We start from the raw sequence: 16,767 nt of genomic DNA on the forward strand, positions 1-16,767 counted from the left end.
TACATTTTATCCTTTGGTTTTACGAGTAATGGGTATACAATTCTAGAGCTGTCTGGACTGATTTAGGTATTTATAATTTATTTTATAATTGAATTTTTTCAATATGTGTTTATTTTTTAAGATAAAAGGTAAACAAATAATCGAAACGTAGAAAATCGAGTGTGTCCCACAGTTTTATCGTAGGCGAGAAGCTTTCTCAAGCTGAAAATCTCAGCCAAGTGTCGCCCCATCGACTTCTGCATTGTCATCCGCATCTAGGTTTTTTTATGGAGATTCACATGCTGTTGGTTTGATGAACCAATAATAAGTTTCGGGCTCTTGCCTGCATTTTTATTGTGATCTAGCAAACCTGTTAGCCGAAGTCATTCGACCACGTCATAGGGGTTCTCTCAAAAGTTTTGATAGTTGATAAGGCGTCTTCATAACAGGTGTTGCTTCGCGTGTGGAACACCGCCTGTCATTGTCAACAGATTTGGTATTTGCTCTACCTATTATTAACTCTATACGTACAATTTATTTTATGGCTCTTCGGAAAATTGCCACCCAAAACTTACGAGACAATTTAAACCTTTCTCTGGATGGGAAACGAATACAGCCGAGATCAAAAACATGCAAATTTAGCTGACCAAAGACATAGTTGACATAGTAATTAAAATCCCACCCATTACGTTATTAGCATTGCGTTTTTTTCTTATCACACTCGGGAGTGCTTTATTTTTTCTTATCAAACCCGGCAGTTTCGGAGTGGCAACTAGACAATCGAGGTATTATGTACTACACAAAAACGGATTCAGATCGGTTAAAAATCAAGTTTAATTCTAATGATCAGACCGTTTGAACCGAAGATAGCATTTTTAAACTAACTACTTAGTGCGACCTAAGCAGCAAACTGAAATTTTAAACGCAATTATCTCGGAACACTGTTTTTCGGAAAACGATTCCGGGCAAAATATAACTCCTCTCGCTTAAATTCTAAATGTCTACTCATAAAAAAGAATATCTTACCATTTCTATTTTTTCCTGTAGTTTAATTTTTTTGGAGGCAAACAATTTTTTTGGATCCTTAAAAAGATACACAGAGAAAACTATCTAAGAACATTGTTCTTGAATTGAGAACATTGTTCTTGAATTGAGAACATTCCTTCTTGAATTGAGAACATTGTTCTTGAATTGAGAACATTGTTCTTAAAAATCGTGTAAGTACATTTTGGTATCAATATAAGAACGAAATGGTGAGAAGAGAAAAGTTAAATTGAGTTTATTTAACAACTTTTTGATAAGTATACACTAAGGACTGAACTAATAGTTTATTTGTACATTCAAAGTACTTAGATACCGCCAATTCAACTTGATTCGAGGAAAATAAAAACATTTTCATCTTAAAAATGTCGTTCTATTTTTATTAAAAATTTTTTAAGAACATTTTCAACTCAGATGAGAACGTCAGAATTTTCTCTGTGTACTTATTTTGTTCAAATTGTCGCCATTTCCACTGCAATACAATTTTGAGAACCTCTTTTGTTCACCGACAAGATAATTCAATATGCTTAGAAAAGGCTTCTGCATAATATAAAATACTTTAACTACTTTTTTAAAATATATTTTAGAAATTAAAAAAAATGCCCCTGTGTGAAATATTATTCTATGGTTTTGATTGAGTAAAAAAGAGTGATCAAGAGTACTCATTCTTTCTACAAGCGGTGGCATTAAATAATACCACCTTCATAAGAGCATTAAAAGTTCTCTTAAGGCTTATCAAAAAAGCTCAAAAACAACAGAGAGAGATCGTCACACCAAAACAGTCTGGTAATTCTCTCCAACATGGCAACAGCAAAACAGCTGACGAAAATCACAGATATAGCCGATCTGAAAGATTTGCAAAAGTTGTATCTGAAAGATTGGTCCAGCCACTGTGTTGCATATTTCTGGCTGGATAACTATTTGAGGTGGTTGCATCAAAACCCCAGTTTAGAACACCTCAACTTCTATACTTTGGATAATGACTGGAAAAGGGATGGGCTGTTTATACTGGTAGTATGTGCATCTTATCTACACAAAGCGTTGATATATGTATTTCATTGATAATTTTCCTTTCTAGCATCGCTATCAGTTATTCTTCAGCAACATAAGTAAACAAAAAACCGAATTGAAACTGGCGCTGAAATTGTTGGATTGGTCGGGAGGTTTCAAAGTCAGTGCTATTCAAGAAGCCCATCATGAAATCTACAAAGAGCTTGTGGCGGAACTCAATCTTAACATGGATCGTGAAATGAATACCATTATGTTTAGTTTAAACTGCCAGGAGGCTGAACAACTAGGGGAGATCAAGTGTCCCGAGGGTTATTATCTAGATAAAGTGCGATTGGAACATGCAGACCTTATAAACGATCTGTGGTCAGCTCGTCATCCCGGTTCCCTAAAACTTATTCAGATGCTAATCACATATAACACCAATGTGGGATTGTATGAGAAGGAGTCGGGTTCGTTGTGTGCCTGGTGCTTGAGGTAGGACATGGTACTTTGATTTAGCAATTCAGATGCAATATTTACTACTGTTTTACAGGCTACAAAGCGGATTTCTTGGGGCTTTGGAAGTGATCCAATCCCATCAACGTCGTGGGCTTGGTTTGGTAGTTGCCGCTGCTATTTCCAAGGCTATTGCCACCGATCTTCAGCAGGATATTACGGCCCTGGTCAATATGAATAACAATGCTGCCCGTCGCGTGTTCGAGAAACTTAACTTCAAATTGTTAAGGGGCGAGCACTACTATTGGAGCATGATTAGGCCGAATGGAGGTGGTCAGATATCTTGGCCCAGCAACGAATAAAGCGCTAATAAAGATAAGGAAATATGTACAAGGCCTTAAAGTACAAACATCTGTCTACAACACGTTTTGTGCTTAAAGGGTATTACTAAAAGCAGTTGGGGGTTTCCATCAAGTTGGTATTAATCAAATGAAGGATTTAAAAAGTGTATTTAATCAGGACTGACCAAAATACTAAAATGAGTATTATTGCTTGGAAAGTTTTGTAAAGCTCCTCGAGCAGGATGATCGAGTGGAGAATGCAATTTAGATAGATTTTTTATCACATCACTACATATTTTTTTGGATACATATATATACATTTTGAGACTCTTGAAGGATCGTTATTAGATATTTGTGGGCTTTTTAGAGACCGAAAGATTGTAAACTATTCTGAAGGAATCATTGCGTAACCCACACTTCCCTAGGGGCGAACCATTTCCCTTCAAAAGATATCTCCAAGCTGTACAGTACTACAACCAATTTACCAATTTTCCCTAAATTTTAAAGTGGAGTAATTTTATATACAACATATGTCACTTATTTAATAGTTTTTAAGCATTGGATTTTCTTTAAAATCTTTACGTGTGGAGGATTCTCAAATGTATGACGATCTCTGAGAATGGAGTTAAAGAAAAATTGTACTTTTAAAAGTGGAAGATTCAAATACATATGTTATTTGCAAATTGAGTAATTCTCTAAAGAGCTATCTCTGATTGAGTGCATTTCGCCCACATATAGTATCAGCTCAGAAAGCTCTTTATGGCTTAAATAGCTTCTTAATGAGTCTCTGGGCCTTACAAATTGCTGTAAAGATAGCAGTAAGACGTTTCTGTTGTTTGTTTGTATAGCGGCTTAAAATATATATTCATTTGTTTTGATCAGCTTTTTGGTAATCCGAAGTGCCGGCAACTCAAACCGATCACAAAAAAAAAAGGAATTTGTTGTCAGGTGGTAACCAGTCTAAAAGGAACCTAACGATTTCAGGATTACTGTTAATAAAGATATAGAAGTTGTCAGACAAGTCATATTCTTCATTAGCTACATATCCGAACAAGTTATTTGGTGATTTGATCGCAAGGGTTGTCTCGCATGATTAATTTGTGCAGTCAATTGAAAGTTATAGTTTTATAGATCTTATAGATTTTCAAGATTTTCAAGGGTTCTACACATGAAGCGTGCTCACACTTTCAACTATATTACTAGTTTTCTGGTAAATTCTTCAACGTTTCCTGCTGTTTTTGGGAGTCTCAAGTTAAAATATATTATGGGCCATAATATAGTTGGTGCTCAGGTATCTTAGTCCAACAATTTATAAAGTGAAATAGCAAATATAGACATAGAAATGTCTACAAGGGCGCAAATAAATGACATCTATAAAGAGTATTAAGATATCTTAGATAATTTTTTTGAGTATAAATTAAATTACTGTCTGGTTGCTAGGGATCACTTTCTAAAATGGACTCCCTACAGCAAGTCGCCCAGCAGCTGGCAGAACTGAAAAGTTTTTACACCCGAGATTGGCCAAAATATTGCAAGGAGTATTACTGCCTAGATAGTTTTCAGGAGCTCCATAAGACGGACTCTAAACTAAAGGATGTGCAAGTCTACGTTCTTCCCAATCTGGAACTCGGCTTATTTGTGATTGTGGTAAGAATGTTGTTTTATTTTTTTATATTTGTGCCATATTTTTACATTTCGTTAAGGATCGTTATCAAATTTCGGTGGGCTCCTTGGAGGCTGAAAGCTACGAAAGGGTTTTGAAGGAATCGCTGCTCAAATTGCAGTTTTTTGGCGGCGAACAATTCGCCTCTATGCCAAAAAGATATTTAAATGTTGCCCTCGATGTTATACAAGCGAAAAATATAAAAGTAGATCTCAATAGTGTGACCTATTCCCTTGTTTTAAGCAAAGATGAGGCCCTATACTTTCAAGTGGAGTAAGTGTTTAAAAAATAAAGCAATGTATATTTAAATAATTTTTTAATAACCTTCTTAGACCACCAATCGGCTTTACAATAAAATCCTTAAAAGTAGACGATGCCCAAGTGATAGATGATCATTGGGAATGGAGCGAACCGGGTTCTCTTTCCTATATCCGAAGGCAAATTTGGTGTACCACCAGTGTTGGCCTGTACAAAGACGAAGACAACGAACTGGTGGCCTGGTGTATAAGGTAAATATTTAGGAATACGATCCCGAACACTGTAACAAATAACTAAATATTATTTTTTGAACAGGGCTCAGGATGGCCTATTGGCAGCTCTGCAAGTCAAACCCTCCTACAAACGCAAAGGATTTGGGGCTTTGGTCGTGAAAGAGTTCTCAAGACGAGAGGCTGAGCAAGGACGTGACATTATCACCGAAGTGGAGTCAGAAAATCAGCCATCGTTAAATCTGTTCAAAAAGCTGGGCTTTAAATTCAACGATCAGTGTCACTGGCTGTTCACGGTAGCTCCAAATGGAGATTGATTGTATTTGTTTTGATGGATGTACATTTTTTATAAGATTATTTATTTTTCCCAGCTGTGGGAAAAATTGCGTTGGCTAGTTTTAAGAGAAACCAAACAAGAGTCTCTACCGATAACAAGAGAATTCTTTAAAGATAAATACACTAAACAAGCTGCTTGGCAAGCTAAGTAATTTAATCACCCACATGAAAACTATTCTTGCTCGGTTAGTTGAAGGGAAAGGTTGTTCCAAACTAAAATGTGCGCTCAATTGAAAGTTATTGGTCTGCCAGATCTCCAGGAGTTCCAAGGGCTCTACAAACAAAGCTGGCCCAAATATTGCCAGGAATATTACTGCCTGGATAATTTTATAGAATTTTTGAGGAAAGAACCCCAGATGAAGCACTTGCACATGTACACGTTGGATACAAAACAAGCTAGAGATGATGGTCTTTTTGTCATTGTGGTGAGTTGATATGCTTGGTTTTTTAACGAGTTATCAAATTGATAAGAGAGTCGTGATTAGGATCGCTATCAACTGTTTCTGGGCAGTTTGAACAACACAAATGGCCTTGTAAGAAGAGCTTTGGATTTATTGGACTGGTCGACGGGTTTGAAGTGTAGTTCTATCCCCTACAGGCATGTTGATGCCCTGGATAATATAGTGGAGTCCAAAAAGTTAGGAGTGGTATTCAGGGATGTCACGGATATGTTTTATATGAAAGCGGAGGATGCTCTCAAACTAAGGGGCGAGTACGAATAACTCATTCCTTTCATATTGTAAAGAATCTTTTTAAAAGCCATTTTTCTTCTTAGAGCTCCAGTTGGGTTTGTCCTAAAGTCCTTGAGTGTGGCAGACGCCCCTTTGATTAATGCAGAGTGGCCCAATCGTCATTCGGGATCTCTTTTCTTTATAGAGAGACAGATTCGCATGTGCGTCAGTGCTGGTTTGTATCGGGAAGATACTAACGAACTGGTAGCCTGGTGCATCAGGTGAGTCACGTTTAGTGGTATAATCCTATTGTCTAAACCGTAAATCTCTTAGATTACAAGGCGGCTACTTGGGAGCGCTACAAGTGAAAGATTCGTACAAACGTCGCGGATTTGGCAGTGTGGTGACTAGAGAAATCTCGTACCGCCTTGCCGCCCAAGGCCACGATGTAATGGGCCTCGTTGCCCACTCAAATAAACCGTCCTCCGGCATGGCTAGCAAGCTCGGCTCCCAAATCATCGACCAATGCCTTTGGCTGAGAACGGAACCCACCAAAGGAGATGGTACCTGGCCCGAGGGCGAGTAAAGTTGGTGTTTAAATATCTGTATTAAAATATTATGACTATCGGTTGTATATGAATACAAGTTTGGTATAAAAATATGCCAAGGCCTTTCCACGTGCTATTACTAAAATTCTAATCGGGCGAGCAGTTGCCGACAGCGTTCATCCAAACGAAGAGGACTGCGCTGAACAGTCGGATCCTCTGTCAGTGTCCTTGTGACCATCCTTAAGCACTCGAGATCGTATTGCACATGATAGTCGTTCTTTCTATAGCTATCGAATAGTAAAAACTTGGTGGCTGCGGTTTTCTCGGCCAACCGGCGAGTGGCTATGAACTCCAGGAGCTCTATAAAATCGAGGTAGTTGATACCAAAGCTGGCCCTCAGCATTGTCTGGCAGTGGGCCTCAAAATTATCCATCTGTTGGCAGTCGGAGATCTCTTTGCAAACGGCCTTCAAGTTGTTCCTGAGGTTCTGCCATACCATGGCTATGTTGCAGGCATTGAACCAGTTGTGATTGATGGATATGGTGTCGGACAGATTCCACACCTGATGGAACCAGCCGCTGGGCACGAAAACAGCCTCATTGGCCCGCTGATTGATGGTGTAATATCGGACATTGTGTTCATCTAGCATTTTCTCGTCTATGCTGAAGGGCGGATTACCCAAGCGATCGTTCAGCTTGAGCTCCTCTCCAGGCGGCATTATCAACCATTTCTTAAGGCCCACAATGTTGGTGGACCAGCTGAAGGAGCCAAAAACATCCGCATGATAGGAGGTCCTGAAAACGTAGGAGCGTTAGTATAAGTAAAATTAGAAGAAAAGGGAGAGATCTGGTTTAACAACTAAAAACTGATTTAGCTTTGTGTTCATTTTGTGATCTCTACAAATTATAATATTTTGATATAGCTAGCCTTGTGTTGATTTTGTGATCTCTACAAATTATAATATTTTGATATAGCTAATATAATAATAAAAATGAATAGCAATGAAGGAATAGTTAGCTTATAAGCCAAATCATTTAAATTATGAATATCACACTTATTACAACCCTATATCAAGGAAGATGACTATTAGAACCATTACCATGAGTTCTTGGGTCCCATGTAGACGAATCTGTAGTCGTCCTTCTTCTGGTCAATCAGTTGTTCGTTCAGCCAATCGGAGGCAAAGTATTTAGGCACCTTGTAGAAGTTATATCCCGGCATTTGGGCAGCCAGATGCCAGTCCTTGAGGTAGAGATTGTCCCTGCTCGTGGTATCCACATTGCTATTGACTTCCTGTGACGCCGATGATTGGTTCTCAATGCTGCTCCGCCATTTATCCAGGTAATCGTGCAAGTTGAGCTCCAGTTTGGTGTGACTATTGAAGTACGATGAGTTACAGTCGGCGACTGGAACCGGGCAATTGGGAATTCTGGTTTTGAGGTAGTCAAAGTTGATGGAAGATGCACTCGTATTGGAGTTGAGATCCCTGGATGCCTGGAGAACGGTCCACTTCTGGCACTCCCAGTCGTTGGAGACGTCCGTTATGATGACCGGGAAGTTCTTGTGCATGTAGCGCCAGAAGAAGTCGTTGTAACTCAGACCAGTACACCGCTCTATTTCCCCGGGCAGCTGTGCGTCATTTTGCCCGATTTCCTCGGGATGCAGCTGGAGCAAATGGTCCCCGTCCCGCTCCTCTGACGCCATTCGATCTGGCAGTGGGTCCTCGATATCCACAGGTCCTCAATCATGCACTGGCTGTTGTTTTTTGGTTGATATTTGGAAAGGTCCAATAATAGTTTTGTTGTTTGTTATGAAATGGGGTGACCAACCACTTGGAAGTTATCGATAAAAGATACTTTCTACTCAATTTTAAGTTGTTAAAATATACCAAATGTGCGCCTCTGTTAGCAAAGACACCCTCCCAACATTTTGGCAGTACCGTATTTGATATAACATTGGTACATTTTAGTAAATTTCACAATAATACCGAAAATAGACAACATGTGTGGGTGGATCTTTAACAGCTTAGCTTGTACACACACCTATCGACTAATTCTAGGCCATCTCTAATTGCTAATTGGATGCTGTCTCGACTCCATGGAAGAGGAAGAATTAATGGCGCCTTTATTCAAAAGTTCCAATCAAAATATTGAGCGTTTTTATAAATAAACAGAGTAAATGTTAATGGAAGTCCCTCAGATTCTAATTTGGTAGAGCTGTACTTAGATTGCCTGAGCTCATGGTGTTAAGCTCAATGTTTAAAAAGACCGCCATCCAACGATTTCTTTTAACAGGAGTTCCGCGAATATCTAATACCTAATATTGGATGACAGAGCATGGGTTGTCTGTTATTTTTCTTATTTTCTTATCACTCATTGTATTTGCTCTTATTGGCCTATGCCCCTTAATCTTACTCTTAATAAATACATACAGAATTTATATTTTTCGATTAATAGGAGAGACAAGTTATGAGACATTGTCTTTTACGATTCCAAGAAATAAGAATTAAACTTGTTGCTTTGACCTCATTGTTTATGTGATCTTCCATTTGCAATCGAATTCCATTGTATTGTTGTTTAACCTAGTTTTATAAGACTCTTGTTGATTTTGCTGGCAACCACTGCTATAAAAACGTATTTCTCCGACAGAAATCGTTTAGTTATTTTCTATCATCAAGAATGGTTGCATTGAAAGTTCTGATTGTTGGGATCGTGTTCCTGCTGAGCATTGTCCAGCTTATGGCCAGCCTCCCCACCTATTCAAGTAAGTTTTTAGCTCTAAACTTAAAAATTATGTTTCTTCAAAAATTCATAACTTCACCTTTTTTCTTTTTTTTTTTTAAGAATTTCCGGTTTTAGGCGGGTGCGGCGTATTTTGCTATAACAAGAATTCCATTGATTCTTCGCCCCATTGATGCCACTAATGGACAGAATAATATAACATTTATAATAGTACATATAAAATCAATGCGCTGCTTATAAAAGTTATTGAATTGTCGAAATAAATAAATAAACGAGAAGAACCCTATAGTCGAGTACCTCGACTATCGGATACCCTATTCTCAGCTTACCAACTTCAAAACAAATATGCTGTTTACACTTGGTCTACTTTACATTTTACACTTTTCACTTTTCACTTTTATCGACTTGCTGAAACGTTCAATTAATTTTCCATTTACCTAGACAATTTTTCATTGCCATTATAATATTTAATGGAAAATAATCATTAGAATAATATATTTCAATTGTAATGAAATAGTTTTCCATTGGAATTAATTTTTCCAAAAGTAATGCATTTTTTTTTCATTGAATTTAAAAGTAATGAATTGTTTTTCCATTGGAATTATTTCTCTTGAAAAGTAATGAACTGCCCTCATTATATTTTTGAAGTATTTCTATGATATTTCATCAGCATTACTTTTTTCAATGTAATGAATTGATTTTTCATTGGCATTACATTTTCAAAAGTAATTCAGTATTTAGCATTAATTTTTTGAAAAATAATGAAACCAGATTTCATTAGCATTACTTTTTTTTAATTATAATGAAATTACCAATTCATTACAGAAGTAATTCATTAGAAACAACTCTGGTCATTGACGATGTTTTTTCTTGCTGGCGTAAAATCATTAATTATTAACTAATGGTCCGACTTTAAAAGTTTTCGGCGTGTCGATAGGCATTGACAAGAGGAAAAAATAAAATTTACTTTAAGCTGTAACCTGTAAAAATGTGGGCGCCACAGTTTTTGGGTCGGTAGCGTCGCCTTCTACCTGTTACATACTTTTCCAGGAATCTAGTATATCCTTTACTCTACGAGCAATGGGTAAAGTGACTTAGGATCCTTAAATGTAAAGTATCTAAATTACAAATGAGGAAGAATAAAAAAAGCTCTACGTAGAAAGGTAACCCTTGAAAATTTGGTTTTACATATTTATGATTTCGGCCCGCAACAGTAAATATTTATTTACCTACACGTAAATTTTCTGTTATAGCGTGCCGAATACATAAATTAAATATAGTTTATTTATTTTATCGAATGTAATATCATTTTTCGTCACAATTGTTGATATCAGAAATTTTTGTAAAAGGCGCGTTCGCCACTACTTTTTGGCTCGTTAAGAGGTGTTTTTGTTTGATATCAGAAGTTTTTTTTTGCACAAGAGTTTAAGGACCCCAATACCATGACTAGGAGTCGTCCCCATATGACTTGGCTATTGAAAAACCAAACACACAGATTCGACCCCTAATCTTAGCTGAACGCCACCTTAAATTAGGCACTGTAGCGTAGAAAAGTTTTTCTTTCATTAGTTTTAAGTAAATAAATATATAATTCTAAAAAATGTATAAAGACTTTAATAAACTTTCACGTTCCACTTCGGCTTAACATTATTCAAATAAGGTATGGGTTGTTTACATTCACATTCTAATAAGAATGAAACATCTAATATGAGTATTAAACTTTTTAATAACAAGTCTTATCGCTTCAATTACCTATTTTAATAGCACAAGTTTGGAATCTCAAGGCCTGTATAGTTTCAGATTCCAAGAGAAATCTGTCGGGTTTTTCCAAAGTGGTAGAACAAATAGATCAAGTTTCCTATTTCGATTGGCTTCATGCAAGTAAGGGACCCTAAAACCATAACAGGTTTTGCGATTGAAAAAATCTTATAATAATATTTTTCATCAAATTGGTTTTTTTCTTGTTTATTCCAATAAGTATGAATAATTTCGTATACGGAGCTGAAACGAGTTGCACTTTTTATCGCTTAATATCTTCCAAACGATAATTTTTAGGGCAAAAAGAGTTATATATCAAAAGTTGAGGAATCTCAAGGGCTATATGATTTAAAATTTAAAAAGAAATCGTTCGACTCAATTTTGAGAAAATAGTCAAAATGTGGTTTTAAAAAATAACTTTTTGTCATAACTCTAAACCTATTATATTCATACAATTTTACTATATGAAGAGTATTTAGCAAATTAAATTATCTTTTTAGAGATATATAGCATGTTTCTGTAGCATTAGTTGTTTAGATACTATAAGCATTTTAAATCTGGCTTTTTTTTTCCGCTAAACTAGCGGGTTTTTTCAAAAGTCGTAGAACAAACGTTTTCTATTTCAAGCTACTTTATACACTCATAGGGTTTCCAAAACCCTAAAACTAAGATGGGTTGCATACAAACCCACAAACAAAGGGACAAACATTTTCATTTTGGGAAGAAGAAGAAAATCTTGTTTTTTGAATTACTTTTGAACGGGACATCGGATCTCAACAAATGAGGTGTCATTCGACGCGTATTCTTAGTAAGAATAAAACTAGCTAAGCTGACGGGGGCTTTTATCCCCACCGTATCCAGCAGCTTCAATTTTCTAAATTTTTACTTTTACACTTTTACCGCTTTTTCTCCCAAACAAATCTATATTTCAAAAGTCTTGGTATGCAATCTTCTTAGTTTTTGGTGTATTACTCGTTACGATCGGACCACAATGGCAGATTTTCAATTCTGCGGCTATATATAGTAGTTGTCTTCGCACGCTCTCTTGCGAGCTTCGCCACTACGTGTACTGCCGTCCACAGTGATATCTTAGTTTATTACATACTTGATATGTGGTTTTCGTGTAAATTAATGGAATAATTAAAGATTAACAGGAAGAGATATTAAGTGTTTGTTGGTCCAGTTGGAGATGAGTTAACAAAGTCAGGTGTTTGTATTGATTCGGTACAGAGAATAAACGAGTTTTACAGAAAATTTTTGTGGGTTTCTTGTGCAATTTATCGTTAAGTATATTCTTGTTTGGCATATATTTATATATATCATATATTTCATATATACAATATAATACCGAAAGGTGGGCGCACATATGGGTGTGTCCTTGCTAACTTAGCCGTGTCACTCTCCCAACTTGTTAATGAGATCTTTAACAGCTTAGCTTGTACACACACCTATCGACAAATTCTAGGCCATCTCTAGTTGAGCGTAATATATATTTCAACTGTAATAAAATAGTTTTTAATTGGAATTAGTTTTTCCAAAAGTAATGCATTTTTTTCATTGAATTCAAAAGTAACGAATTGTTTTTGCATTGGAATCTTTTTTTTTGAAAAGTAATGAAATGCTATTATTATATTTTTGAAAAGTATTTTAATGCCCTCTCTGCCAATCAACTCCAGTTAATATGGAACAAATCCCAGACTCATTCCCAGCAATAACCCAGAACAAGCAACTACTTTTTAAAAATCTCAAAGCAGAAAATATAACAACTTTTAAAAATTTCCTAAAAAAACCAATTTATATAAAGTAATCTAAAACCAAAATTTAAAATATCGCTAAATTATGTTCACTTACTAAAAATACGTAGTCGAAGGCCCCGCAGCTAGCACTACAACCCCCTATGTTAGTCCTAGCTTTGAAAGCTTTACTAACATCTTTAATAAATAAATTAAGTTCCAATGATATTCCATTAGCAATACTTTTTTCAAAGTAATGAATTGATTTTTCTTTGGTATTACATTTTCAAAAGTATTTTATTATTTAGCATTACTTTTTTTTGAAAAATTATGAAACCAGATTTCATTAGCAATTCTTTTTTAAGTATAAAGAAATTACCAAAAGTATTTCATTAGGAACAACTTTAGACATTGAGGGGTCGGTAACGTCGCCTTCTACCTGTTACATACTTTCCCAGGAATCTAGTATATCCATTTACTCTACGAGCAACGGGTAAAAAGACTTAGGATCCTTAAATGTAAAGATCTAAATTACAAATGACGAAGAATTAAAAAAAGCTCTACAAAGAAAGGTAACCCTTGAAAACCCAATTACATGTCCGACCAATATATCCCAATCTCCTGAAATCACAGTAAAACAAGCCGTTGGTTTTTATTTAATTGTTTTTTATTTACTGCAGTTTGTCTTTTGAGCTTTATCCGCTAAACATTTGACCATTTTCAAGTTTTTAAATACAATTTGGTTTTACATATACGTGTCGGAGATTGTGTGTTTGTTTCTGTTTAATTGCCAACTAAAGAAGAGACCAAATAAACTGAAAGACATTTGGAGAATCGAGTTTCTGTGTATATATTCATGTCTTTCTATATTAGTTCGGTTTAATTTCTATGTCTAGGCATATTCGTATATGTATAATCTTTACAGATATTTATTTTCGACCTTCCAGGCCCGACTAATAACTAAGTGATTACCAACAACTCTGCTCATCAGACCCAGTACAGTAATACGCTTGAATTGTTTGCTAGAAAACTATATAATGACCATAAAAATCAGAGCATAGGTAAAAATGCTATATACACATACAAAATCGTACAAAACGTAACAATAGATTTTTATATTTATATTTGTAGAGAGTTTCATTATTTATTATTCGGTTTCGGTTTTGGTTTCGGTTTAGAAAAATGTACAATTATTTTTATTTTGTTTGTTTTCGGCTTGCAATAATTGGTTTAGTATGTATAATTTGTTTACTTAGGCTAGATGCATTTTACTAGATTTTTCTGCTTGGGTTTTCTTTTCGTTAAGAAGGTACAGAGAGACTGACTGACAGAGCGACGAGATCTATTTGGGTGTGTAGAGGGGGAATATGTATTTCGGAAAAATCATGACAGCTATTTGTTCATGTGTTCAGTTATAACTTACATACTATACATACTCTATGTACAATTTATTGTGTAGCAGGCAGTGCCACGCCCACACTTTGCTTACTCCCTAATTTAGTATTTACTACGCTATTCATTCTTTTAGTTTTGCGCCCTCAAACTGCTAAAAAATTAACTAAACATTTCATTTATTCCCCGCCCTTAGGTGGAACTAAAGAATTTAATTTTCCTCCTAATATTTATTTATTTAAATGTTTTACTTAATTATTTTTTTAAGTGTATGCTTTCCCACTCACAAGTATTTGCATTGAATTTGAATGCAAAAAAAATTAAATGTTTACCATATAATTTAATATCTTAGTTTATTACATACTTGATATGTGGTTTTCGTGTAAATTAATGGAATAATTAAAGATTCACAGGAAGAGAAATTAAGTGTTTGTTGGTCCAGTTGGAGATGAGTTAACAAAGTCTGGTGTTTGTATTGATTTGGTACAGAGAATATTCGAGTTTTACAGAAAATTGGTGTGGGTTTCTTGTGCAATTTATAGTTAAGTATATTCTTGTTTGGCAGTCTGTAGATTGTCACCAAAATGAAACGTAATTCGACTTGATTACCGGGGGGAAAGGGGGAAATTATTTCTTAGGCCGAATAATCAGACATTAAAATATCAATATACCTTAAAGTTACATATTTAAAGCTTATTCAAATCGTACATATCTATGCTGTAATTTAGTCAAATTTATATTTATAAAATTTGCTACATAAGTTCATTCACTATACATATGAAGCAGGAGTTCAATCGATTTTGCGTACGACTTTGGGGACTTCCCCGGCATCTCTGGTACAACCTCAGTGTTCTTGGGTCCAGTGCTCAATTAGCTGGATGTACAATTGTAGGGGTCGTCGGTGCGGAAATTTGGATGGTCCTCGAAGGGCTTAACGCCCGCCGCCTTCTTGTCATCCCTCAGTTTTTCCACCTGCTGCATAACCCTCAGGAAATTTCCGCCAGCTAGTTTCGTCAGTTCATCAATTGTCCAACCGCCTCCAAGAAGTTCAGCAAATAGAGTCGGATATGAAGATACATCCTCCAGTCCTTTGGGGGTACTAAAAATCAGATTTCGGTAACGAAAAATATTAGCTTTTTTTCTCAGGTCATAAATTATTTGAATAATGTTTTCTGCCCTCTTCACAACACATATTTCGAAAAATCTCTACGCACAATTTAATTTAATTTTGCTCTACCTACATATGAAATAAATTGAATAAGCAAACCAAAGGCAGAGCCAAAGGCAAAACAAATCGTGTGCAGGACATTCTGGGCGTAATAAAGTCGCATCGAGCCAAGCAACACAGAAAAACAAATAAATAATGAATGGCACACAAAGGAAAATAAATAATAAATATACATTTTGCTGGCCGAACGCTCAAGTGCTCGGTAATCATATTTTATGAACAGGCATTTGTACAAATAAATAATAATTTAGTTTTATATGCAGGCGTTTAGGCCAAACACGCTTTAAATGACACAAACAGCAAAAGTCCCGGTCTCTGTATGAGTAAGGATAAACTATATAGGGTGATGTGGCTTAGTTATAATTGAGTAGCTCATAAATAAAGTTATAAAATATAATTATTTTATATGTTTGTTATACATGTTAAAAAATATCAAGGAAATATTTTTCAAGATAACGAGCGTATAATTAAAGAATAGGCATAGTTTAGCAAAGAAAAAATGGTCAGAAATTTGTCTAAAAATTTCAAAGAAGTTAAAAAAATCAGTCTTAGTAAGAACGCATAATATTCTTATCACATCCTATCTGTACATAATCATATTTTTACTTTAAATCTTTTATTGACACCCTGTTGAGTCATCAAAAAAACATTTCCAGCTTTTCCTAACTGAGACATAACAACTGCATCGATCTAAACAATTTATGTCCCTTTCTCTTGAATTAGCTTTAGTCATTTTCAATTTCTCCAATTGAATGAGGGCAACATTTCTTTCGAGTGCCAACGCTTGTGCTGACATATTAATGGCACACATTTGTGGTTTTTGACGGCCAAAAATTTAAATTCAATTTCCAATATTTCAACCAATTTATCAGTCCAAGTACTGAGAGACTAATTAAATAAACAAATTCCAAAGGGCTGGAAAGGTGTCACTGTGAAAAATCAACGAACCTTTCGGGTGGAATTCGGTTTTATTAGGTACATCCACCATGTGGTTAGTCACGAACCGAAAACGAGACCATTTGACATCTAGTAATTTCATAGAATTTTAGATTATTTATTGTGTCATGCTCGTGTTTGTTTCGTATTTTGGTCCCCGGCAATTGCCCCATAAATATTCATACAAACCAATTTCAGTTATTTTTTGTTTTTATTGGCCCCAAACACCTCGAAAACATTTCTGTGGTCGCGTTGCCCGAATGCCAAAACAAAATGAAGTTCATTTCGGTGGAAATTGATTTACATGGACATTTTTTGTTGTTGTCCTTGTTGTTATTTTTGGATGGGAATCCAGCTCATATGCTCATTTTTGGCCATGTACTCAAAATATTTAATTCAAAAACAGTCGAGGGACATAGAAATTGGTGAGTGGGGAGGGGGGAGGGGTGTACAGGTAGTTTTATCA

At 35.7% G+C, this 16,767-nt stretch overlaps 5 protein-coding genes and 1 long non-coding RNA gene across 8 annotated transcripts in view; 4 read left to right on the top strand and 2 right to left on the bottom strand.

Moving 5' to 3' along the window:
• The first annotated feature begins 1,676 nt into the window (after positions 1-1,676).
• On the top strand, positions 1,677-2,875 carry LOC119547006. Of its 2 annotated transcripts, none has more exons than XM_037853675.1 (3): positions 1,677-2,031; positions 2,099-2,505; positions 2,564-2,875. In XM_037853675.1, the coding sequence occupies exons 1-3, from the start codon at positions 1,822-1,824 to the stop codon at positions 2,826-2,828; spliced, it is 882 nt and encodes a 293-aa protein (XP_037709603.1). In that variant the 5' UTR covers positions 1,677-1,821; the 3' UTR covers positions 2,829-2,875. The 2 variants fall into 2 exon arrangements, with proteins under 2 accessions (XP_037709603.1, XP_037709602.1); XM_037853674.1 differs by having other exon boundaries at positions 1,718-2,034.
• A 1,365-nt stretch (positions 2,876-4,240) lies between these two features.
• Positions 4,241-5,458, top strand: LOC119548004. The gene is made up of 4 exons (XM_037855066.1): positions 4,241-4,454; positions 4,511-4,743; positions 4,803-4,979; positions 5,044-5,458. The coding sequence occupies exons 1-4, from the start codon at positions 4,263-4,265 to the stop codon at positions 5,273-5,275; spliced, it is 834 nt and encodes a 277-aa protein (XP_037710994.1). The 5' UTR covers positions 4,241-4,262; the 3' UTR covers positions 5,276-5,458.
• A 28-nt stretch (positions 5,459-5,486) lies between these two features.
• LOC119548003 lies at positions 5,487-6,577 on the top strand. Its single transcript, XM_037855065.1, has 4 exons — positions 5,487-5,719; positions 5,780-6,006; positions 6,070-6,246; positions 6,299-6,577. Exons 1-4 carry the CDS (start codon positions 5,513-5,515, stop codon positions 6,549-6,551), a joined length of 864 nt encoding a protein of 287 aa, XP_037710993.1. The 5' UTR covers positions 5,487-5,512; the 3' UTR covers positions 6,552-6,577.
• Positions 6,554-8,346, bottom strand: LOC119548002 (2-oxoglutarate and iron-dependent oxygenase JMJD4 homolog). The gene is made up of 2 exons (XM_037855064.1): positions 7,613-8,346; positions 6,554-7,307 (listed from the first exon to the last, which is right to left on the bottom strand). The coding sequence occupies exons 1-2, from the start codon at positions 8,215-8,217 to the stop codon at positions 6,653-6,655; spliced, it is 1,260 nt and encodes a 419-aa protein (XP_037710992.1). The 5' UTR covers positions 8,218-8,346; the 3' UTR covers positions 6,554-6,652.
• Positions 8,347-9,146: 800 nt separating this feature from the next.
• Positions 9,147-9,526, top strand: LOC119548353. Its single transcript, XR_005219292.1, has 2 exons — positions 9,147-9,276; positions 9,357-9,526. It is a non-coding gene; the product is annotated as an uncharacterized LOC119548353 (long non-coding RNA).
• A 3,868-nt stretch (positions 9,527-13,394) lies between these two features.
• Positions 13,395-16,767, bottom strand: part of LOC119546231 — a 131,013-nt gene continuing 127,640 nt past the window's right edge. The window contains exon 16 of one of the 2 annotated variants that reach the window (XM_037852375.1): positions 13,395-15,236. In XM_037852375.1, coding sequence (XP_037708303.1) covers positions 15,008-15,236 — 229 coding nt within the window. In that variant the 3' untranslated portion in view covers positions 13,395-15,007. The remainder of the gene's footprint in view (positions 15,237-16,767) is intronic. The other variant, XM_037852376.1, reaches the window with a different exon arrangement.

Source organism: Drosophila subpulchrella, chromosome 2L, assembly GCF_014743375.2.
Source record: "Drosophila subpulchrella strain 33 F10 #4 breed RU33 chromosome 2L, RU_Dsub_v1.1 Primary Assembly, whole genome shotgun sequence".
NCBI lineage: Eukaryota > Metazoa > Arthropoda > Insecta > Diptera > Drosophilidae > Drosophila > Drosophila subpulchrella.